Source organism: Dendropsophus ebraccatus, chromosome 7, assembly GCF_027789765.1.
Source record: "Dendropsophus ebraccatus isolate aDenEbr1 chromosome 7, aDenEbr1.pat, whole genome shotgun sequence".
Lineage (NCBI taxonomy): Eukaryota > Metazoa > Chordata > Amphibia > Anura > Hylidae > Dendropsophus > Dendropsophus ebraccatus.
The window spans coordinates 53,687,861-53,712,906 of NC_091460.1; the positions used below are offsets into that span (position 1 = coordinate 53,687,861).

General features: G+C 41.8%; 1 protein-coding gene across 1 annotated transcript in view; it reads right to left on the minus strand.

The window, feature by feature from the left end:
• The window catches only part of ARAP2 (ArfGAP with RhoGAP domain, ankyrin repeat and PH domain 2), a 250,653-nt gene extending 226,611 nt beyond the window's left edge, over positions 1 to 24,042 (minus strand). Inside the window, exons 1-6 of the mRNA XM_069977501.1 lie at positions 23,871 to 24,042; positions 16,858 to 17,566; positions 15,376 to 15,443; positions 13,348 to 13,427; positions 12,273 to 12,343; positions 10,860 to 11,171 (exon numbers count right to left, since the gene is read on the minus strand). Coding sequence (XP_069833602.1) covers positions 10,860 to 11,171; positions 12,273 to 12,343; positions 13,348 to 13,427; positions 15,376 to 15,443; positions 16,858 to 17,489 — 1,163 coding nt within the window. The 5' untranslated portion in view covers positions 17,490 to 17,566; positions 23,871 to 24,042. The remainder of the gene's footprint in view (positions 1 to 10,859; positions 11,172 to 12,272; positions 12,344 to 13,347; positions 13,428 to 15,375; positions 15,444 to 16,857; positions 17,567 to 23,870) is intronic.
• Between the last annotated feature and the right edge of the window lie 1,004 nt (positions 24,043 to 25,046).

A 25,046-nucleotide genomic window follows, 5' to 3' on the forward strand; every position in this document is an offset into this window, starting at 1 on the left:
CCACTTAAAAAACTGACATGAATAGTGGCCGCACAAAACTGACAGCTGCAGTGCAGCTCCAGCCGCTCTTTACATCGTGTGCAATGATGAATTGGGATGCGGGCACATTCGCATGTGCCCGCATTCCAATTTAACACAAATGAAGTTCATCCAGCCGGTACTACAGTACTGGCCGGTATGAATTTCACTGACACTTGCCGTTTTGTGACACGGCCAGGTGTCAGTTGTCAGTGTCTTATTGTGTAAATGCCTAAAATTGCATTTGAATAATTCCAAATTTATATTACTTAACATACAAATGTAATGTCATAACAAAGCACAACCCCAGATCCATTTCAGATATAGGTAATATAGCCACATTTTAGGCTCTACTGAACAACAAAAAAGGATATAAACGTTACTTCATCTTCATAAATGTCACTATTGAATTATACCCCCCATTGTTTCCTTGTATTTCAACAAACCCTGTAATCTAGCAGACTATAAATAGAATGCAGGCTGTGGTTCATCTGACACTTCTCTGACAAGCAAACATTTGGTCGCTGACACCAGGTCATAGTTCACACTACACAGGTATACTGAAGAGTAAATGAATCATGTCTCTGCACAATGAAAAGGATGGGAGAGATAGGGCTCTCTTGCTGTGACTGATGGCTAGGGATGTCTGAGAAGGGAGAGAAAATAACTCTCTAGGTGACCAGGTGACAAGGACCGTAGTCCCATGGGAGAAGACATATCTAAAACTGAAGGCAGGGGATGTATAGATCACAAAATACTGAGCACTCTAGCCGCAAATAGAGAGATGTTCACCATTGTGTTTTAATGTCATATTAATACTTTTTTATGTTGGGGACCTAAATATACTGAGGTTCCATAGAAAACACTGAGAGGGAATAAATTAAACTTTTCCCAGTACCTTTTTCTGCAATTTGCACCTATTTAAAAGGGGTTGTTCAACTGTCTAAGGCTTATCTAAACATCCCTGCCAAGTTCTGCTGCTATATGATCTTTTTTTGTGGCTGTTGTGGAGATGTTCCCTACCACCTATATTCTCTTTACTTCCTGTTTCATATTGTATTTGCCTGTGAGGTCTAAAACTACTGAGGCCAGCATTCCTTGTGTGTATAAGCCTGCCCCCTCAGTAACACCCACTACTGCTAAGACAGCCCCCTCTGTAACACTCACTGCTGCTAAGCCAGACCCCTCTGTAACACTCACTGCTGCTAAGCCAGCCCCCTCAGTAACGCCTTCTGCTGCTAAGTCAGCCCCCTCAGTAACACCCACTGCTGCTAAGCTGGCCCCCTCAGTCACACCCTCTTCTCCAAAGCCGGCCCCCTCCGTAACAGTCACTGCTGCTTAGCCAGTCCCCTCAGTAACGTATACTGCTGCTAAGCCAGCCCCCCAGTAACACCCACTGCTGCTAAGCCAGCCCCCACAGTAATACCCACTACTGCTAAGCCAGCCCCCTCGGTAACACCCACTATTGCTAAGCCAGCCTCCTCAGTAACGCCCACTGGTGCTAAGCCGGCCCCCTCAGTAATGCCAACTACTGCTAAGCCAGCCCCCTCCGTAACACTCACTGCTGCTAAGCCAGCCCCCTCAGTTATGCCTACTGCTGCTAAGCCAGTCCCCTGAGTAACACCCACTGCTGCTAAACCAGCCCCCACAGTAATACCCCCTACTGCTAAGCCAGCCCCCTCGGTAACAACCACTGTTGCTAAGCCAGCCTCCTCAGAAACGCCCACTGGTGCTAAGCTGGCCCCCTCAGTAATGCCCACTACTGCTAAGCCAGCCCCCTCCGTAATACTCACTGCTGCTAAGCCAGCCCCCTCAGTTATGCCTACTGCTGCTAAGCCAGTCCCCTGAGTAACACCCACTGCTGCTAAGCCAGACCCCTCAGTAACACCCACTGTTGCTAAGCCAGCCTCCTCAGTAACGCCCACTGCTGCTAAGCCAGCCCCCTCAGTAACACCCACTACTGCTAAGCCAGCCCCTCATTAACGTCCACTGCTGCTAAGCCAGCCCCATCAATAACACCCACTGCTGCTAAGCCAGCCCCCTCAGTAAAGCCCATTGCTGCTAAGCCGTTCCCTGAAGTAATGTCCACTGCTGCTAAGCCAGCCCCCTCAGAAACACCCACTGCTGCTAAGCCAGCCACCTCAGTAACACCCACTGCTGCTAAGCCAGCCTCCTCAGTAACGCCCACTGCTGCTAAGCCAGCCCCCTCGGTAACACCCACTGCTGCTAAGCCAGCCCCCTCCGTAACACTCACTGCTGCTAAGCCAGCCTCCTCAGTACTGCCCACTGCTGCTAAGCCGGCCCCCTCCGTAGCACTCACTGCTGCTAAGCCAGCCCCCTCAGTAACGCCTACTGGTTTTAAGCCATCCCCCTCAGTAACACCCACTGCTGCTAACAGGCCCCCTCAGTAACACCCACTGCTGCTAAGCTGGCCTCCTCAGTAACGCCCTATGCTGCTAAGCTGGCCCCCTAGTAAAGCCCACTGCTGCTAAGCCAGCCTCCTCAGTAACGCCCACTGCTGCTAAGCCAGCCCCCTCAGTAACACCCACTGCTGCTAAGCCAGTCTCCTCAGTAACGCCCACTGCTGCTAAGCCGGCCCCCTCCGTAACACCCACTGCTGCTAAGCCAGCCCCCTCAGTAACGCCCACTGCTGCTAAGCCAGCCTCCTTAGTAACACCTACTGCTGCTAAGCCAGCCCCCTCAGTAACACCCACTGCTGCTAATCCAGCCTCGTCAGTAACGCCCACTGCTGCTAAGCTGGCCCCCTCAGTAATGCCCACTGCTGCTAAGCTGGCGTCCTCAATAAAGCCCACTGCTGCTAAGCCGGCCCCCTCAGTAATGCCCACTGCTGCTAAGCCGGCCCCCTCAGTAATGCCCACTACTGCTAAGCCAGTCCCTCAGTAACGCCTACTGCTGCTAAGCGAGCCTCCTCAGTAACGCCCACTGCTGCTAAGCCAGCCTCCTCAGTAACACCCACTGCTGCTAAGCCAGCCTCCTCAGTAATGCCCACTGCTGCTAAGCCGGCCCCCTCCGTAACACTCACTGCTGCTAAGCCAGCCCCCTCAGTAATGCCTACTGCTGCTAAGCCAGTCCCCTCAGTAACACTCACTGGTGCTAAGCCAGCCTCCACAGTAACGCCCACTGCTGCTAAGCTGGCCCCCTCCGTAACACTCACTGCTGCTAAGCCAGCTCCCTCAGTAATGCCCACTGCTGCTAAGCCAGCCCCCTCAGTAACACCCACTGCTGCCAAGCCAGCCGCCTTAGTAACACCCACTGCTTCTAAGCCAGCCTCCTTAGTAACGACCACTGCTGCTTAGCCGGCTCCCTCAGTAATGCCCACTACTGCCAAGCCAGCCCCCTCAGTAACACCCACTGCTGCTAACCCAGCCCCTCAGTAACGCCCACTGCTGCTAAGCCAGCCCCCTCAGTAACACCCACTGCTGCTAACCCAGCCCCTCAGTAACACCCACTGCTGCTATGACAGCCCACTTCCCATCTCCTAATCTCAACGAGGCCAATAAAATCAGCCCAGGATATCACATCACACAACACAACAGACACTCCACAGCCCATCCTGCCTCAGCCTGCAGGGGGAATGTTACCATCACACAGTGATGTGTCTGTGTGAATCAAACAGAAGTGCAAAAGTGTATATGTTATTCCTGCACATGCTTTCATCACAGTTGGATAATTGTGATCTTATAACAACATGGAGACAGACCGAAAGAGAGCATAATATACAGAGATAGCAGGAGAGAAAGAGAAGTGGGAGGGTGAAGTGAGAGACAGAGAGTGAGGTGAAAAGGGATAGGGAAAGAACAGACACAGAGAGGGATGCAAATATACAGAGAGATAATAATGCACTTCTTGATAACAACCACCCAACTTTCTCAGGTGCTGATAAACCAAGCTAAGAAAGTAGTCAGAACTACAGCCACTCACAGGAATTAGGATGAGGTGAAGATTTGTCTGCACCTAGGAAAGCAGGGTGATGTACAGTATCTCTGTCTCTTTCCCTCTTCTCTCACCCTACCTCTTCTCTGTCTCTCCATTTCCTGCTATCTCAGTAAATCTCTGTATTTCTCCCCCTCACACCTGTTCAGCATACATGTTGTTATGAGATCCCATGACAGCCTGTGCAGAAATAACATCTACACTTCTGCCCTTCAGTCTGAGTCACACATACAAGCACCCAGCTTTCCCAGGTAGCAGAGTTGTGCAAATAACAGTCAGTAATAGACAGATATATGTTAGGGAATTCCACTGGCCCATAGGAAAGTAGAGGAGCTGCCTGTGTGAAGCCAACAGCAGTGTATTGTAGCTGGGAAGGTGCACAGCCATTACTGAGATTCCCTTGGTGCAACATGAGCATGTGATCAGTATCTCAACCTGCCTGGTTATTGAAGTGACTGCACCCTGCCAGGCTGGCACAAAATGGCTGCACACTGACAGACTGACACAAAATGGCTGCACACTGACAGGCTGGCACAAAATGGCGGCAGCTAGAGATAAGAGGGGGTCACCAGTAATAGAAAACATAGAAATTACAGAACTTCTTGGGCAGCAGCTGAGAGCAGAAAAGTGGCTGAAAACAGCAGAACAGATTAAACGGGTTATTCAGGGCTACAAAAACATGGTCACTTTCTTCCAGAGACTGCACCACTCTTGTCTCCAGCTTGGGTGGGGTTTTGCTGCTCAGTTCCATTGAAGTGAATGGAGCTTAATTGCAAACCGCACCTGAACTGGAGACAAGAGTCGTGTTGTCTCTGAAAGAAAGTGGCCATGTTTTTGTAGCGCTGGATAACCCCTTTAAGCATCGCTATGTGAGTAATATATATGTTGGGGAAAGGAACAGAAATGTGAGTAAATCTATTTATACTGTATCAGCTCCCTATTACAGATTCTATTTATGCTCTGTGCAGTGCGTTTATATGAGGAGAAATCTAGGGAAGGAGGACATGGTCCTTGTATGCTAGGTGCCATAAAGGGTGTCAATAAACTCCTCTGCCACCCGTAATATGGAATATTTTCCCTGGGTAAAGGAAAGTCTAATTACAAGTCTGGTTTATGAATTCAACTTTAAACAAATTAAAAGTTACAGGTATGTTATAAATAAATTACGATTGTTATTTTAGAAAAGTAGATGGATTCATACTGATATACTGCGGTGATTTAAGCCTTGGTAGATCCCGAATGACATGATATCTATAAAATAAATCCTACCTGACAGCCACAGGCAGTTTTTCTGTTTTATTTAAACTGAATTTAATTCACTTTTAAGCTTGCTTTGTCTCTGGCAGCCTCATCTCCTGGCTAGAGTTGAAATAAAAAGTCAGCTTGTTGCCGCACAGCGGTCTGGCTTTTCGTGTTTGGACCACATACATTTCAAGCTGCAAGAAGTCATTCAGGAGCAATGGAACGTCTATAAACTAAATGCAGGATAGATAGAAAACTGCGGGTTCAAATTAAACCAAGAAGCCAGTTTCACACAGGCATAATACAGGCCCATTTCTCTCCTGTATTGCAGCCAAATGTCCTGGCCCAACATCTAGTCTAATGAACCGAACTAACAGCATCATTGACTTTCGGCCATAATGTAGGGCAGAAATGTGCCTATGTTATGCGAGTGTCAAACTAACCTATCTCTAGCTATTTCATAGGATATGAAATGAAGCTAAAGCATGGAATCAGATTCTAGCAGGGTATTACAGCTGACCCTTTCAGTTTCAGCCAATAGCAATCATGGCATAGGTGGCCAGATGACTTGTGCCAACCCTTTCAGATGCCCAAAACAATAAACAATTTCACAAGCATGTGCCAAACATTGTGCAAATAAAGTGATAAAGTCATGCTGTGTGCAACTGCCATGAAAACAGGGAAAATAAATAAATAAAAAAGTGAAACAGCAATTACAAATAATATCTAAATAATAGTGCAATACACAGGGTCGTGTTAACAGCTATTAACATCTATATTTTCCACCCCCACAAAGAATAATAAAAACAACATACAGAAATATATATTACATATCCATTTTACGGACACAAAAATCCAAGATAGTTAAACGGGTACTCCAGTGTGGGGGCACTTTTGCGCTGGGATCGGGGACGGGATCCCGCCTCCTTCACTGAGTGGCTGAGCTGACCTGAGACGTCACGTCTCAGGCCCACGTCAGACACCCGGAAGCGGCCGGGCACCGAAGTGCTGCGATGTGGGACCCGCCGCAGGATCCGGGGAGGTGAGTGGATGTCTTTTCCCTCGGCCACCTTGTCCCCAGTCCCAGCGCAAAAGTGCCCCCACGCTGGAGTACCCCTTTAAAAACACCCATAAAAATACAGTTAGGTGGGACTAGGTACCGGTATATTCAGGGCAAGTGGGACACATAATCAGTATAAGTCAAATAATCTTATATTATATTAAACTGGTAATATTTTACATAGATGGGGTCTGAAGAAAATACCTAAAAATAGTGATATCATGAAAATATAGAGATATCTATAAACTGTGCCACACAACCTGTAAAGATATATATGAAAAACAACCTCAGGTATACCATATATCCTAAATTAAATTAGATACAAATAAAGTGCAAGTGCAATGAGGTAGAACAGATATATATAGAGGTAGATAGCAGTAGGTAGCAATTTACAGGTTATATAAACAGTCAGGCACACAAATATTAAGTCCCACTAAACACCCACATCAGCCCACATCATATGCCCCGTGCCAGACCAATGTCAGAAACCCCCATTACTGTGCGCGCCTCGACGCACGTTTCACTGCTTGCTTTGTCAAGAGCTTTGTCATATTAATAGCTGCTGTCCTAGGCACTAAGCCTAAAGACGCCCTTTCTTGGGGAGCAAGGGGGAGAGTGGTTTCAGCCACATGCATTTCTCTACATGTAGAAACATTGTCTGAATCATCTTTTTCATGGTTTTTAACTGCTTAAAACATAAACAAATTTCCACATTGAATTAATGATTGAAACAGTCTGCATATTGCTCCAGGCAGTACATTTAACACCTCCACACCAGGCCTTAAAGGGGTTGGCCACTTTATAGTAAAATAGGTCAGTACAAAGTATTAGTATGTGTGCTCAATGTATATACTGACAGCAGCTCCCTGTTTACCTCATAGAGCTAAAATCAGACTCCCCTTCACCTGGCTGGGCTGCCCTGCTCTGTTTTGTTTCAGTCCACAAAATAGCTGACATGGAGGAGCATTTGACCATGCCCTGTCCCCTGTGTCCTCCATAGACATATAGAGGCTCAGTGGTGGACACTGGGTGGGGCGGGGCATGGTCACAACCTCCTCCATGTAAGCAATCTTATGGACCAAAACACCACAGAGAAGGGCAGCTCAACCTGGAGGAGGGGAGCCTGATATTAGCTCTATGAGGTACAAAGGGAGCTGCTGTCAGTATATACAGTGAGTGCACTTACTAATACCGTACACTGAGCAATTTTACTATAAAGTGGCCAACCCCTTTAACAATACCACCATACTGTGACTGGATAACACCGCCATGCCAGACCTGACCAATACCACCATACTGTGACTGGATAACACCGCCATACCAGACCTGACCAATACCACCATACTGTGACTGGATAACACCGCCATACCAGACCTTAACAATACCACCATACTGTGACTGGATAACACCGCCATACCAGACCTGACCAATACCACCATACTGTGACTGGATAACACCGCCATACCACACCTGACCAATACCACCATACTGTGACTGGATAACACCGCCATACCAGACCTGACCAATACCACCATACTGTGACTGGATAACACCACCAGACCTGACCAATACCACCATACTGTGACTGGATAACACTGCCAGACCAGAACAATTCCACCATACCCCCCACCCCCCTCGAAAAGACACCAGATTTACTGGCAAGTCTAAACAGGAGGTAGGAGACTACCACGGGCGCCAGACCATGGGCGCCTAGTGGTTAATACAGCCCTGGCAATACAGTGTGCAAAGAAAAGTGCTCTCCCTATTACATCCAACGCAGAGTCCTGGGCTCCCTCAACTGCTGCTCATCAGTCGGCTGCCTTTTAACTGACTGACGCTCGTGAAGCTGTTCCTCAGGTGCTGGATTCAGTTCTGGAAAACTGGACGAAGTTTCCCAGGACTGGATGCAGCTTTTCCTAGCTCCCACGGAGGAGCAGCACAGAGCAGCAGTCAGTTAAAAGGAAGCAGACTTATGAGCAGGCTACAGTGATAGCAAAACGCCTTGCTTCATTATTACTGTAAATTAGCTAATCTCTATAAACAATCACCAACACACACAGGGTCAAGCCACTTTTTATAGTCCCCCAAGGTCACACACTTGCTAATTGATCAAGCTATCCAGGACCAGGCACTTGCCACAGGTAGTACTGAAGCATGGTGATATAAAATAGATTAAAGGCGCTAATATACTGCCTGATTTGCCAAATAAGCCAACGCCAATCTGCTAGAGCAGCGCCTACAGACCCTAATACACAGCTTAACTATCATGTGGCAAGTACTGCATGGACATTGTTAACAATATCCGTGCAGCCTTTGCTTTAGGGTATGTTCAGGCGGAATTCTCCGCCACGGTATCCCGTCTGCCTCAGTGTGACACTGCTTTTCTATGGGAGAGTGCGCGCTCCTCTGCTGCCGCTGCTCTCCGCTCTGGGGAGCGTGTGCTATCCCATAGACAGGCTATGGTACACTAAGGCAGGCGGGATTCTGCGGTGGAGAGTTCTGCCGCAGAATTCCACCTGATTTTCTCAGTGTCCACATACATATATAGTAAATAAAGGTGTCCTATTTCCTCTTCCCAGCTGACTTGAACCAACGCTGAAGCTCCTGCGCCTAACTCTAAAGTGACAGGTAGCTCAGCCAATCACTGACTGAGATGGGAATGCACCACAGCCAGTGATTGGCTGAGTGGCCTGTCACTTCAGAGATGGGTGTAGAAGCTTCAGTGGCACATCCTGTCAGTTGGGAAGAGGACACCGGGAAGTGGGGGCAGTTAAGTATATATGTTTATTATTTATTATTTACTTTCATTGCCTGCCAACAGCGCACCTCTTATTACACGGAGCAATGCGCAGTCGGCGGATGATTTATTTATTTATTTTTACAAATGTTGAAAGACAAAGATCAGATGATGATCAGCTCCTCCTGATAGTTGTCTTCATTACACTGTGTGATATCAGCCTGATTGGGCAGATATTCATTTTATGTAATAGAACCTGAAGATAAGAGGAGGATTTTAGAGTAAGTAGAGTAGAGTAAGAGTAAGGATTTTAGAGTAAGTCCACTATTCTCCTGACCTGTCAGGTCCCAGGGCTCCTGTGAAGCTCCAGGGAAGTAACAGGTTCCCTTTAACACTAGTTTGGTCTCTTTTGGACTTGGGTATGTTAGGTATGTATTCTTTCTTATTGCTACAGCTTTGTCAAGGCCAACAGGCTAAATGTAGCTAGTGCAGAATTTATTCTACCACATACATTGAGCCATTGTGGTTTAAATAAAATGTCAATTGAAGTATCCCTATTGTGACTCTATGGAACATTACAGCACAATTTCAATAAGGACTTTTGTATAGTGGGCTCTTTCCTGGTGTTCTCAGCTGTCAGTGTTTGTAAAGAGAGAAATATCTCCATAGAGCCCTCCAGTAAAGTTCACAGCAGGGGTTATGATATTATCATTACACTGTATATTACATTTGACCTAGTCCATGTAAAGTAAAGACGGAAGGACAAAACTCTCAGTCTGCAACTAATTAAACTTTTGTATAGACCATTTGTAGAGCACTTGCCCTAGTTTACTATGTATTATAGGTTTCTTTTTTTCCTGCCTGCCTTAGAAGAAAATAGCTACTCTAAAACCTTTGTGAAAGTTCTCCTCTTTGAGGAGTCTATCCCTTTCTTTAGACCTGATTTGCTGACAGATTCCTTTACTGGCCCACTTGTTTGAGAGGATCAAAATCAGGTCATCATTGTGAAGAAGTTTCACTATACAATGATGTTTATCCAAAGAACATGAGAAATTATCAAAATATGATCTAAATATAAAAAATTAACACCCCCTGTGAGTGACCATAGTATACCAAAGGATTCATCATTCTGTGCCAGATTATAGTGTAAGCAAAAGTAAATGCAAAAGCCTGGTAAAAGTTTCTGCTTTTCTGCTTGAAAACTTATATACTGTAAATAGGCATTGACCACAACTTAGGAGAACTTCGCACACAGGTAAAAAGAAATAAATAAAAAAAAAGGAGGGAGGGCAGGTTGTAGTGCGAACAAAATAATGAAGCGATACTTAACTGTCCCGGTGCCTTCGCAGTCACAATGCCACCAGCTCAATGTCACCATTTGGTCTCCTGAATCTCCCAGGTTCCTGTGTCATTACCCAACATAAACTACCAACTCAGCTAGTCAGTGACTGCAGAGGTGTCCTTCCTCATTGACTGGCTGAACAGGCATTTCTGAGTGGTGTCATGATGTCACAGGACCGGGAGACACAGGAATACCAGTGGGTCACCTTGAGTGGTGGTGATGTGCTGCAGGGTCAACAGGACAGGTAAGTATCACTTTTTTATTATGTTCCTACTATACTCTGCCTTTGTTTGGGGGGGTTTTGCCTGGAGTTTTCTTTTAGGCCATTTATAAGTTATTGTGTATTGTATTATGTTCCACTTATAACATTGATATCTTCTTCCGTGGTACATGAACCTCTAGGACTCCCAGGCACCAAGGCTCAGATAAATCCTTCTGCTATATGTTGTGTCTCCCTATGTTGGATTTGCAAAAATGTCAAAATAAAACAAAATAATACTACTCACCCATGTGGCGAAAGCTTGTCTAACCAACCAGCTTTATTCAATGAAGCATATCGCTCATAGAAGCACGCGTATGGTGAGATTGACAAGTCCTCTTGGAATATTAATGAATTCTGAGCTGCTGATTCCAATTTATTCTGATTGATGACATCATTTTGTAATGTGGTATCTTGGGATAATCGTCTTTGCACGTCCTCAGTGGAAGATATTGTTAAAGCCAGTTGAATATTAATCTCCTCCAATGTTGAATATATACACTCTTCTGAACTTCCAGGCATTAAAAAATCTGTATTAGTCTCATAAATATTTTGAATACTGTTTAAAAAACAATAGAAACAAAGTGGTTAATAAGCTGGTATGCTAGAAAGTAGATACAACATTTTAAAAAAACAGAATTGGGTGCAGTAAGAAACCGAAGAGGAAGAAGGAAACATAAAAAGAGAGTGAAGGTTGGAATGAAAGCTAAAGGAGAAGGTGAAGGTCAAGAAAGAGGAGCAGAAAGACAAAGGGACGAGGAAGAACGCTAAGGGCAATAGAAGAAAGAAAATTGAAGGAATTGGAAAGAGGATACAAAAAAACCTATTGTGTAAGATGTTTAGGGAAAGTATTAAAATTTTGTTATGTTAGAGTCATTAAATACTGATGTTCATTGAAACAGTGAAAGAAAATGTAAGATATATAAACCAAATGCTGAACAAATGCTGTACTCACTTTTAAAGGGAACCAAATCAGCCCAATTGGGCTGATTTGGTTCCCTGGAGCACTGTATAAAGCTGCTGTGCAGCTTGCCTGCTATCTGTCAGTGTGCTCAGCGGGTATGAGTGACAGGCAGAGGGACCTGTTACTGACCTTTTTGCCTGTCACTCATCCCTGCCGAGTGCGCTGATAGGCTGGGGGTGGTGACTACACACGGTCGGGGAGTTGCCCAGATGACTACCTGCTGGCCTTTGCCTGCCGCACGTCTGGGGATTAAAACTTCATTTTCTACAGTATAAATCTCCTGCTATAGCAGCTGCCGGTACGTGCCACGAGCTGCACAGCAGCTTTATACAATGCTCCAGTTGCTACAATGCTACAATTGGGCTGATTGGTTCCCTTTAAAGCCAAAAATATTGGGGCAGAGATTTATCAAAGTGGTGTAAAGTAGAACTGGCCCAGTTGCCCCTAGCAACCAATCAGATTCCACATTTCATACCTCAAAGATTTCTTGGAAAATAAAAGGTGGAATCTGATTGGTTGCTAGGGGCAACTGGACCAATTCTACTGTACACTGGTTTGATAAATTTTGTTATGTTAGAGTCATTAAAAAAAACTCTAATACTGATGTTCAGTGAAAGAAAATGTAAGATATATAAACCAAATGCTAAACAAAAGATGTTTTATGTGATATTGTCAGACAAAAAACATTGTATTTACCTTGTATTGGTTTCTATCCCTTCAGTTAGATCAGTAATGCTAGAAAATGAAATTGCATCACCAGGGGCGTCCTAGAAAACATGGTAAATATATAGTTATAAAAAAGCCATTGATAAGCTTGACAAAATGACATTATGTTGATTCATGTATATCCAAGTTCAGATATTTTTTAAACGTTTGCAACCTAAAGGGTAAACAAATTTGAGCTGTTATATTCCTGCTGCATAACCTGTAAAACTATAAAATAAAGTGAAAAGCAAGACATTTAAAGGGGACCTGTCAGTAGCCTTTTGTTAAGTAAAGGCAGTATACAATAGGGTATCTTACTCTGAATCAGGGGATATGACTTTTATTTCAATCTGCCACTCTGGCACAATGATCTAAGATTAAGATTTTTTATGCAAATGACAAATTACGGTTTGGTGCGTTTGAGGTGGGGATACCTCAACCAGTGCATCGATGCACCCCTCCGGCACTGGAGTAACATCACTGTGGGGTGGACAAATCAGTGCTTGTCCCCAGTGCACCAAACTGCCTCATTTACATATTAATTAAAGTGAAGATTTAGTGAACACGGTGCTGAGGATGAAGGTAAGAAAATTACCTTAATTCTCAGCTTACAATGCACTATGGAAATATAACAACGTAATAGAATTTCTAACCTGCTCTTAGTTCCCCTTCTACAATTGCACCCAAATTTTCTCTTTTGTTGCTTTTTTTTCAATTCTATTTGACTTATGGAGTGTGATAACATACTGATATAATTTAATTTAATTTCTTTCCAATCCACAAAGGCCCAGAATTTTCAAATCATTTTAAATCTAAACTAGTTTGAACTTCCCATAGCACTCAATCACAGCTCAGCTTTCAGTTTACAAGAGCTGGAAAGCTGAGCTGTGATTGGATGCAACAGTTAACATCAGTTTTTATTTTACACACTTTTACTCCAAACATTCTGCACCCATTTTAATTGCATACATTAGTCTGTAATTATATTTTATACAGCAACATTGTATTGTTTGCTTGAATTCTATTATTGTAGCTGATTTGCATTGACGTATACGATTTCACATACCTCCACGCTCTCTGAATGTCTGAAAAAGAATGTCTCTTCATATGGTGAGATAGGAGGAATGTTTTTATCTCCAGATTGTCCTGCATTAATTAAGTAGAATAAGAAGTTAAATTCACAATACATTTTATATTGCTGAATATTTTGAGAATATAAACTAGAACTATATATAATCTATTTTAAACTAATGTAGGGAAAGAACATATATTTAAATGGCACTGCATACTAATCTAATCCTACAGCATTATCACTTAAAGGGGTTATACAGGATTGGAAAAAGCACAGCTACTTTCTTACAAAAACAGACCCACTCCTCTCCTCAGGTTGTTTGTGGTATTACACTTCAGCTCCATTCACTTCAATAGACTTAAACTGAGGACAGGACAAGTGCTGTATGTGGGGGAGGGGGGGGATCAGCCATGTTTTTCTAAACCTGGACAATCCCTTTAAAGAAATGGGGCCCAAAGACATTCCTACTCATAGACTTATGAAATATGATAAGTGATAATCTTGTGTCGTCCTCTTCAATAAATATACAAGATATAAAATATTGCCAACAACCTTTTCCATGTAGCAGTGAGCCACTCTGTGACTGCACACATTAGGCCTCATATTACACTAATACATTTGTTGTTTTGATCGTTTACAAAGATTGCATACAGTGTAAGTGCACATATAATAGTACCCTTAGGCTATGTTCACAAAACGTCTTTTAAGTTGATAATACAGTAATATTTTGATAAATACGGATGTAAATAATGATTGTATTACAGCCATTATCAAAATATGGGCGTACTTTCTCTTCAAAAAACATTGTGTGAAACAGAGGCTGAATGATTTATAGGCTATATTCTCAAATTTTGAAAAGAAAAAATAATGTCTGTGAAGTCGCTGTTTGGCCACCTGTCAGTACAATGACGGCTGTTGGTACATTATTCTAGTTTGGGTGGACTAATTGGTCTTTGGGAGTGTCATTAATTGAAAAGTCCCTTGAGTTTAAAAGTAAAAACAGTCAAAGGATGGTGAAAAAAGTAAAACTGTGTGTGAACAACTCGAAAATAACATCCACTGTTTGCAAAAACATCCGAAAATAATTGTTATGATCAATATTTTGATGTCCTCGCAGACTACATCCATGACTTAATGCACACGTCTGTCATTCCATTGATTTCAAGGCATTGATTGAAGTCAATTAAATTGTGGCAAAAATGAACGTCTTTTTAAATAGAAAAGGCAGACGCCTTTTTTGTTTTTTTGACGTAGTGTGAACATACAGTAGCTATATAGAGAGCACTGTATAAAGCTACTGTGCAGCTCGCCTGCTCTCTGTCAGCATTCTCAGCGGGTATGAGTGACAACGCGCTGACAGGCTGGGGGTGGTGACTACACACGGTCGGGGAGTTGCCCAGATTACTACCTGCTGGCCTTTGCTGGTTCCCTTTAAAGCCAAAAATATTGGGGCGGAGATTTATCAAAGTGGTGTAAAGTAGAACTGGCCCAGTTGCCCCTAGCAACCAATCAGATTCCACATTTCATACCTCACAGATTTCTTGGAAAATAAAAGGTGGAATCTGACTGGTTGCTAGGGGCAACTGGACCAATTCTATTGTACACTGGTTTGATCTCCCCATTGTTTATGAGTGAATCTGACAATATTAGCAATATGTATTAATTACTATTTCTAGCACTACTGCTAATGTATGGCTATAAACTAACACTGGTTACTGTCTTCAAAATATTATCCATATGTTTAAGCAGGGGAGGTACACAGACAAATCTAATGCAAATACAGGAAAAATGTGGGACTCTGCCCAAGATTAGAACCTTTGGATTGTCCCAGGTGACTATGTCTGTTCCTTTTGTTAGATAGATACTGTGGATAGATAGATAGATAGATAGATAGATAGATAGATAGATAGATAGGAGATAGATAGATAGATAGGAGATAGATAGATAGATAGATAGATAGATAGATAGATAGATAGATAGATAGATAGATTTGACAATTTCATTTATAGTGTATTAACTCACCTTTTTGTAGGCTATGGGTAGGTTTTTCTTCAGGATAAGGGTTGATTGGTTCAGTTACTGTTGGATAGCTTAAAAGGAAAGATATGTAATAACATACTATACCCATGAAACCTTTATGTGAGGTAAACAAGTCAATAAACTATGAAATGTAATTTCTATCAATAAGGAAAGTAATAACATAACAGTATAACTATGCATACATACCATACTTTATTTCAGGCAATCAGTCAATTATCTTGCATATAATTGCATATACTGTAACAGTTCCTTACAGTAGGGGGGGAGAGCTACAACCACAAGGGTCTGGGAAAGGCTATGTCTCACTAAAGTAAACATGCACATTTACCTTTTTCATCTAGAACTATATTTTCTATATTGTAGTGATAGAAATGGCTATATGAGGAACAAGTATTCTTCCACTGGGTATCGAAGCTTTTTGGCCAGCTGTAGAATTGTGCTTAGTATGTCTGTCACCGACTTTTTCCAACATAGCAGTGACAAAACCTAAGGTCTCCTGAACTAGTTTGCCAAGGATTTCTGCCCATTATCTCTCTGACATAACCCTTAAAGAATTCTCTTGACAATAGTCAGTGCTTTTAGTGGGGACGCTCTATAAGTAGAAATGAGTAAACCTGTTCAAGTATTTTCAAATAGCTTTTTAACAACTTTCTGTAATGTAGAACGGGGAATTATGAGTCATAAGAGAAACTGGTGTCTGGAAATGTGAATTGCACATCACAATTGCAGCTTGATTTTGAATGCAGCGGATTGTTTAGCAGAAAACAGCTTAATGAGCTAGAGGAATAGACAGATTAAACAACTAGACTTCTCTGCTCTACTGCATGTATTAAGAGGAAGAAAACTGAGTTGATCATTCTGAGTGTGTATTGTGTCCCCAGAGTCACTAAACTAGAGATAGATAGATAGATAGATAGATAGATAGATAGATAGATAGATATCAACATTCAGTATTAATTTTGAGTAAGAATAAAACAATGTGTTAACAGGTAAAAAAAGTATATATTTTGCTAAAGCAGGCGTTCACTTTTTGGACATTTATACTAAATTACAACAGTTGTTCTACTTGTGCATTGACAACCCACAACCCCCCCCCCCCCCCCCCCCCCCCCCATGGTGAAACAAGCATTCAGATACCTTTACATGGCCATGCTAATGTAGCTCATTATTCAGGTTTATAGGTATCACATTACATTTAAGGGGGTTTTGTTTTTACTGACAATCTGGTACTTTTTCATAGGGTATATAAATAGGATATCACAAATCTGGATACAAGTGATATCTGTTAAACATAATCATTAAGTATTTCCAGTTCTTGGAAATCTAATATTTTTATGGTCTTTTTTATGAAAATGAGTTTTCTTAGGAACAACTCAGGTAAGGTGATACTGTAGGTGGGACACCCAGTGCTTATACTCACAATCATGAATCTAAATAAAGGACTATTGAAACATTAAAACTTACTAGCTGTAAGATGTAGAAACTGGTAAATCTGGGACAGGTCTATTTCTTAGTATGAACGATCTTGTAGGACCTTTCATCACTTTAGTTTTCTTTATATCATCCAGATTATATAATTCATTATCAATCATGGGTCCCTGGAACTCAAAAAAGTTTTCACAGTCCTGGTCATTGTAATCCAGTGTTTTATCACAACTTTCACCAGAGGATTTAAGACATTTTTCTGGACTCTTGTGTTCTACACGTGTTCCATCCTCAGTTTTGTCAGATATCCCACAATCCACTGTTATTGTATCATATTCCACTTGAAGATTTTTGGCTTCTGAATCTACAACAATTCTATTAAGAATTGTTCTGTCCTCATCGTCGATTGACGAGAAGCTTCCACTTATTCTTTGTGTTTCTGTTTCCAGAGCCTTACAATCCTTCCCCAGTTCATCTTGGATCTTCCGGAGGATTCTCTTCCTATGGCCAGTAAGTGACACTCCCATTTCCTGTAACATTTCATGATTTAATTCTGCACAATCTGAAACTGTTGTAAATCCTAATGTGCTGAAGACTGGGTAATAAATTTCCAGATGAATGTCAGTAAGCATTTGGTCAATAGGATATTTGTTTTCAATGTTTGAGGCCATTGTGGAATTCTAAAATTAGTATACGCATCACTGATGACGGAAGTTAGAAAAGTCCTGAAACTGTGAAGTGACGATACCTAGAAAAAACAAGTGCAATAAATAATTATACTGTACACCTATTCTAACAAGTCAAACAGAAAAAACAGAAGTAATAAAGCAGAACTAACTTTTTTTAAATCAGAAATATTTTTGTTAAAGGGAAACTATCTGCAAGTTAGAAGTATCTGTCAAACTTGCAGCCCTCTAGCTGTTGCAAAACTACATTTCCCATCAGCCAAAGCAAAAGATCTGGCTATCCAGGTATGATGGGAAGTGTAGCTTTGCAATAGTTGGACCAGCACAAGTTTGACTCCTGTGCCCAGAACATAAAACAATTGTGCTAATGACTATTTACGCTTGTAGCGGAGTTTGAATCCAAACCATTACTTCATCTGCAAAAAGGCTCGGTCCAACCTGCATTTTTGTAATCCATTTAATCTGTTTTGATCTGTTTTTTTTTGTAATGAAAGTCAATAGAAAAATGGATCTAAACAGATGCAGACAATTTCATCCATCTTTGCATCTATTTTTACCTTAAAATTAATATGTTAAACGGACTGCAAAAGCACAGTCTGAATCCAGCCTTATTTTTACGTTTTCTGGGTACCGGACCTCTGTTTCTTCCCATATTTAGGCTAGGTTCATACTGTGTTTTTGCTGTCCATTTATTGTATCCATTTTATGGTAATGAGAGGAGGATTGCTGTGTGGTGCTTGCCTGCCGATGTCAATGAATGTGGGCTCTCTGTGGGTTTTCTGTGTGGCCCTGCTGAGCTGCACTATGTATCTCAGCACTGGCTGTATCCTCTGTGTCTCTTTCCATTGGCATCTTGGACGCCATTGTGGCGCCTCTGCTAGACCAGCACCGGAGGAGGGTGCTTTGTGGGCTTTCTTCTAGACTTACCTGTCTATCAGGTCTTCTGGGGTGTTTCCAATGCAGAAGAGACACTGTTCAGTTGTCTGGTGGATGATTGTTGTAGATGACAGGCCGGTCAATGTGAGAGTTGCTGCTATATGCTGCTCACATGCTCATGCCAGAACCAGGAGTAAGATAACCCCTTTAATGCTTAGGAGTAGTTTTAGGCTAGACACATGGCAGACAGTAACCCTTAATCTGTTAGGTTATTGGGTGCTGGTTGTGCTTAGTTCAGATTTTTGTAGTTTTGTACCCTTGGTATAATATACACACTTTTGTCTTAATGCAATATCCTATATCCTATCATATACCTTGTGGTCAACTATTTGCATGCAGCCTTTCTGCTGCTACTACAGCTTTACTTACAATTTACACCAAAAAGAAAAAAATGCTGAACTTGCGTAGCAAGAAAATTCAATCTTTATTAAATACATGTATTTTAAAACAATTCATAAAAGAGAAAAAACCTAACATTAAAAAAGAACGGTGGCTATCCCGGAGGTATTTATTGAAATGTTAACTCGTATTATTTGCTGTAGTCCCTGACCCACAACACAAGTCTTTCTTACAGATGGATAAAGTACAATATACAATAAATAACACTGAATAAATATTAAATTACAGTACCAAAAGTGCTAGTGCATAAAGTTCATTAGATTCACGTATATTATAACATTAATTCCATAATCCACCTATATTATCATTATTACCCAACTAATTCTGGGATACAGCAAGTATACTACCTTACAGGTCTATTTGTTATGTAGCTCCTCCGGGACCCCACCACCCCGACGCACGTTTCGTTGCCTTCGTCCGGGGGTGATGACGTCCCATCCGATTAGGGTATAAATAGTTTCATCCCACCAATCGCTTCTTTTGTTATTTAGTAATCACCTGTGGCTTATTTGGCGCATGTTCAGTCCTCCATCTCTCCTCCGTATGCACGGCGCGGCCAAACCGGAAGAGATGCCACGGCGCCTGTCACATGACCCGACGCGTCGGGCCACGTGATTGATATGCGTCATGGCAGCGCCGCCGGTCACATGGGCCGCCCCGTGCAACAGAGCAGGAAGTTTTCCGGACATGCGCACTGCCACGGACTGTTAAAAATAAAGCGAATGTATGGAAAGGATGTTCCATGTCCCCTCCTATAAATAAAGTGCATATTGTGCATATTGTGCATATTGTGCTCATGTAAACATTGTGTTAAAGAATTTAATTGTGTGCATGCTTAAAGAGTCACCGTCGTAATTTTTTTTTTTTTTGCAGAAATCAATAGTCCAGGCGATTTTAAGAAACTTTGTAATTGGGTTTATTAGCCAAATCTGCCATTATCTGCATGTAAAAAGCCTTTTCCCAGGTCCCCCCCTCCTTCCTCTTTTTCATCCACTCTGAAAAATCTGAAAATTGTGACTTGTTGCAGGAGACGTCCCCTGTCTGCTCTAGGGAGAGGGGAGGGGGGAGGAGGAAGGAGGGAGTTAGCCGGCAGCAGAAAGCAGATAACAGAGGATTACAGGCACGGAGCTGGGTGACAGCTGTAATCCGAGCTCAGACAGGTCACTGGTGACTGTCCCAGGAGATATCCCGTGAGGGATTTGTAGATTAACTCTTTGTTGTCCTGTTTTGGTCTTTTCTTTAGCTCTCTCCATAGGAGAACAATGAAGACAGGGGGGAGAGCTTCAAACTGCTTTTTCATGATAAAAATGCATTTTTCGGATAATAAACCCAATTACAAAGTTTCTTAAAATCGCCTGGACTATTGATTTCTGCAAAAAAAAAAATTCACGACAGTGACACTTTAAATATTAATATAGAGTTTTTAATAAAAAAAACTATATATATATATATATATTATGTTGTGAATGATTATATAAGTATATAGTTTGTTGTAAAAAACATAATACATATCGCTGTTTACTTATGTGAAAACATAAATTTCTTATCAAATAAATATATGTGTGTGTAAATATATCAATTATTATGTGTAAGTGAGCTGGTATGTGAAACAGAATAAAAAATGTGTGTTTGGTGTGTTGAGTGTGTTGCATATCAATCAAAATAATCATGAAAACAAGCCATCAAATAAAGTAGAAGGGGGCGGCCCATGTGACCGGCGGCGCTGCCATGACGCATATCGATCACGTGGCCCGACGCGTCGGGTCATGTGACCGGCGCCGTGGCATCGCTTCCGATTTGGCCGCGCCGTGCATACGGAGGAGAGATGGAGGGCTGAACATGCGCCAAATAGGCCACAGGTGATTACTAAATAACAAAAGAAGCGATTGGTGGGATGAAACTATTTATACCCTAATCGGATGGGACGTCATCACCCCCGGGCGAAGGCAACGAAACGTGCGTCGGGGTGGTGGGGTCCCGGAGGAGCTACATAACAAATAGACCTGTAAGGTAGTATACTTGCTGTATCCCAGAATTAGTGGGGTAATAATGATAATATAGGTGGATTATGGAATTAATGTTATGATATACGTGAATCTAATGAACTTTATGCACTAGCACTTTTGGTACTGTAATTTAATATTTATTCAGTGTTATTTATTGTATATTGTACTTTATCCATCTGTAAGAAAGACTTGTGTTGTGGGTCAGGGACTACAGCAAATAATACGAGTTAACATATCAATAAATACCTCCGGGATAGCCACCGTTCTTTTTTAATGTTAGGTTTTTTCTCTTTTATGAATTGTTTTAAAATACATGTATTTAATAAAGATTGAATTTTCTTGCTACGCAAGTTCAGCATTTTTTTCTTTTTGGTGTAAATTGCACCCTTGGTATAAGCATAAACCAACTGGCTTAGCTCTTAAAAGAGAAATAAGATAAACTAAGGAAAAAAAATAAGAATTTGTTGTTCTCTATATCATCTTGTGTCTGTGTATTTATTTAAAGGGAAACACTCCGAGCACAACACTATGTGCAGAACAAAGTTTATCTATTTATTGGAGGAAGTGTAACTCTAAGCCTTTAAACTAGCTGAACTTTCTATGACGTAACTAGTAGTTTCCCAGCTGCAGAGATCTGCTAGAGATCTGTTATAACATGACAAATACTCAGAGCTCTTAAAAATGTTTCACAAGAAGGATTATAATGTTATCAGAGCCATCACTGAGCTTTAAAGTGAGGCAATATAAAGGGCAGTGATGCACCAAACTAATGACAGACATACCCTACCGGACAATAGCTGTCTCTTTGCATACTGATTTGTAGTGATGAGGGAATACTGTTCGATGGAATAGATATTCGATCGAATAGTAAGGTATTCGATCATATCGAATATTATCGAATAGTTTGCCGAATATTCGATAAATATTCGATCAGCGTTCAAATCCCCCTTCTTCCCTGTTTTTTTAGCCAATCAAAATGCAGGGAGGCTGCCACAGCCCCTTGGTGTGCGTAGCACCGCAAGAAATGAGAATAACAATGATTGGATGGCATAGTCACATGACCCAATAACATATATACGTGTGTTCATCCACTGCTACGTGCTGCTATGTCATACATAAATACAAAGGGTAGTGCAAGCACTCTGCTCACCAAGGGCTTTGTGCAGCTGATATGTGCTAGACTGCTCAATCTAAAAAAAGGAGTAGTACGTGTGTTCATCCAGTGCTATGTGCTGCTACGTCATACATAAATACACAGGGTGGTACAAGCAGGCTGCTGTGCTACTATAAGGCACTCTGTTTACCAAGTGCTACGTGCTACATAATACAGCTGTCCAGCTGTACCTATGAAATATTCATATACCCTTTAGTAACCAGGTAATTCACCTGTATAACATCGACTTGTGACTTCACTACCAGCGATTTGGGGGTGTCAGATGCTACCCCTGCTGTCCCAGTTGCATTCCAGTGGTGTTGGCATCATTTCCTGAGGTGTCATTGTGGACTTGGTGACCTCCAAGTGGTCAAATATATGTTTTTCAATAAACAAATACTTGTTCCCATAGACTTTAATGGGATCGAATATTCGATTGAATAGTCAAATATCGGGGAGATATTCGATCAAGTATCGAATATTCGAATATTTCACTATTCGCTCATCACTACTGATTTGTATTCCAGTATTTTCCATTGTTAAACTAAGACTTCATAATAATTATTATAGGGGGAGGGGGGGTTTACACAGAGAATGTTTAGGCCAAATGCTTATATTGCACAACATCTCCTCCTGTCAGTGTATGAGGAGAAGGAAGAGAGAGAGAGTAGTATGCACATTGAGAACAGGACACTCTGATCTGAGCACGTACAACTGAGCAATTGGTGAACATTACCCAGAAACACTGATTCAAAGAGACTATCCAGGAAAAATTCGAGGGATAGTGAAAAGTTGAAGGTCGTGAGGGGTCCGACCTTTTTACCCCCCGCCGATCTCTATATTGGGCCCCGCCGGCTTTGTTATGAATACAGTCATGGGTCCAGTACGCGACCCACATCTCCTATGGAGTTGAGTTCTGTACTCGTCTCTTTCCATCAGCTCCATAGGAATGAAAAGAGCCGTGGGTCGTGTGCTGGACCCATGGTTCTATTCATAACCGAGATGGCAGGGCCCGTTATGGAGATCGGGGGGGGGGGGGGGGGGGAGAGAGAAGTCATACCCGCCCTGGTTTCCTACTTTTCCCCTATTCTGTGGATAGGGGAAAAGTGATTTTTTTTTTTCTGGACAACCTCCTTTAGTGCTCTTTTGACTATTTATTGATTATGCCTGACAGCTGCACAATTCAAACTCCTACTCAGCGTGGCCTCATAGTGTGGATAAATGGTGCATGGGAGTGTCCTGTGTAGCTTTGTATAATCATACAGTTGCATCTCTCCTGCGTATTCCTCTTACATCTAGAAAACACATTGCAATAAATGAGTCAGAAACCCATCCACCACTCTAAAGTAGTGGTCCTAAAGATCAGATTTATAATAAAGACTAAATTGTTACATCACTTATATTTCTTTATACTACCATAGAAGTCCTTCATATTAAAAACTATTTGATATAGTTTTCAGTTGAACATACACTTTAATACAGCCTAATGCAACGTTTCTTTACTTCAGACCTCAGGTACCCTCAGCACGGTTTCAAGTATCTCCCATAAAGGGAATATCGGTGGTAATTCCTCATGCAGAAATACTAATGAGACCACTTTGCCACATTAACAGGATCTTCCATGTATAACCTTTTGGAGTCCCTTAAGAGTCATTTATAAGGAAGACTGCTATAATATCACAGATGCACAATAAACCAGAATGAACTTGTAGCAATCTTATAGCCATGGTTGCTGTTATCTTTTATACGGCTTTGAAATCAATTGTGATTTACCAAAGAACAGACACGTATACTGTTTATAATTATTGTAGTATACTGTAGCCTGAGATCTTTATATTTTCTCGCTTTCGGCATATTACCCTGTTCTCTTACCTTATGAAGTGAATCTGATGTTCAGTTTATGTTTCCAAATCCCTTATCAATATCCTCATCGTCTAGAACAGATGTCTGTTGTGCAAACGTTCCGGGCATTATGTACAGAATGAGACGTCTGTTGCTTGGTTTTCTTTATTGCTTCTTCCTATTTAGACTTTGTCCACATATATTTCGCGTTCACAGAGGTAGGGCACAGGTTTTCCTTATTTTCTTACCTAGGCAAGTAGATAAGTCACACCCAGTTCTGCAAACTCACAACCTGAGTCAAGGGAAAGGAATGCTTTATTTCAGTTCTACATGAGCTGCAATCCATCTCTTTTTACACTATGTCGAAAGAGCTGTCATTATATGTACTCAGAAACAATAGCCCGGGGGCAGAAAATAACCGCTTAGATCAATCCCAATACACATGATTACTTGTGCAGCATGTCACCAGTATCAGTATTTTTCTGTTTGTGCCTATTGCTTTATCTACAATATGTCACTCCTAATTATAAGCAATATTTCATGTTTGCTGCTCAGTGATAGGATGTGGATTTCACAAGGCATAACATAATAGATTTTAGTTAGATTGTTGCTTCTTATTTTAGATACGCATATGCAGGGTCGCGCTGTCCCAGGACCTAAGGGTCCATTTACACTGAAAGATTATCTGACAGATTATCTGCCAAAGATTTGAAGCCAAAGCCAGGAATGGATTTGAAAAGAGGAGAAATCTCAGGCTTTTCTTTATGACCTGTTCTCTGTTTATAGTCTTTTTCTGTCTTTGGCTTTAAAATTTTGGCAGATAATCTGTCAGATAATCTTTCTGTCTAAATGGACCCTTATGCTACGTTTACACTGAACGATTATCGGGCGAATTTTCGCGATAACGATCAAATTCGAACGATAATCGTACGTGTAAACGCGGCGAACGATCGAAAAATCGTTCATTTTGATCTTTTAACATGTTCATAAATCGTCGTTTGTCGATCGCAAAAAATTTGCTGATCGTTCCGTGTAAGCAGTCGTTCACTGATTTTACCTATGTGTGAGATAGGCTTAACCGATCACAAAACGATCGTAAAACAAATTTTCTGTACGCTATATCGTACCGTCTAAACGCTGATCGTTATAAAATAAAATCGTTACTTCGAAATCGTTTATTGTACGATCGGGCCAATAATCGCCTCG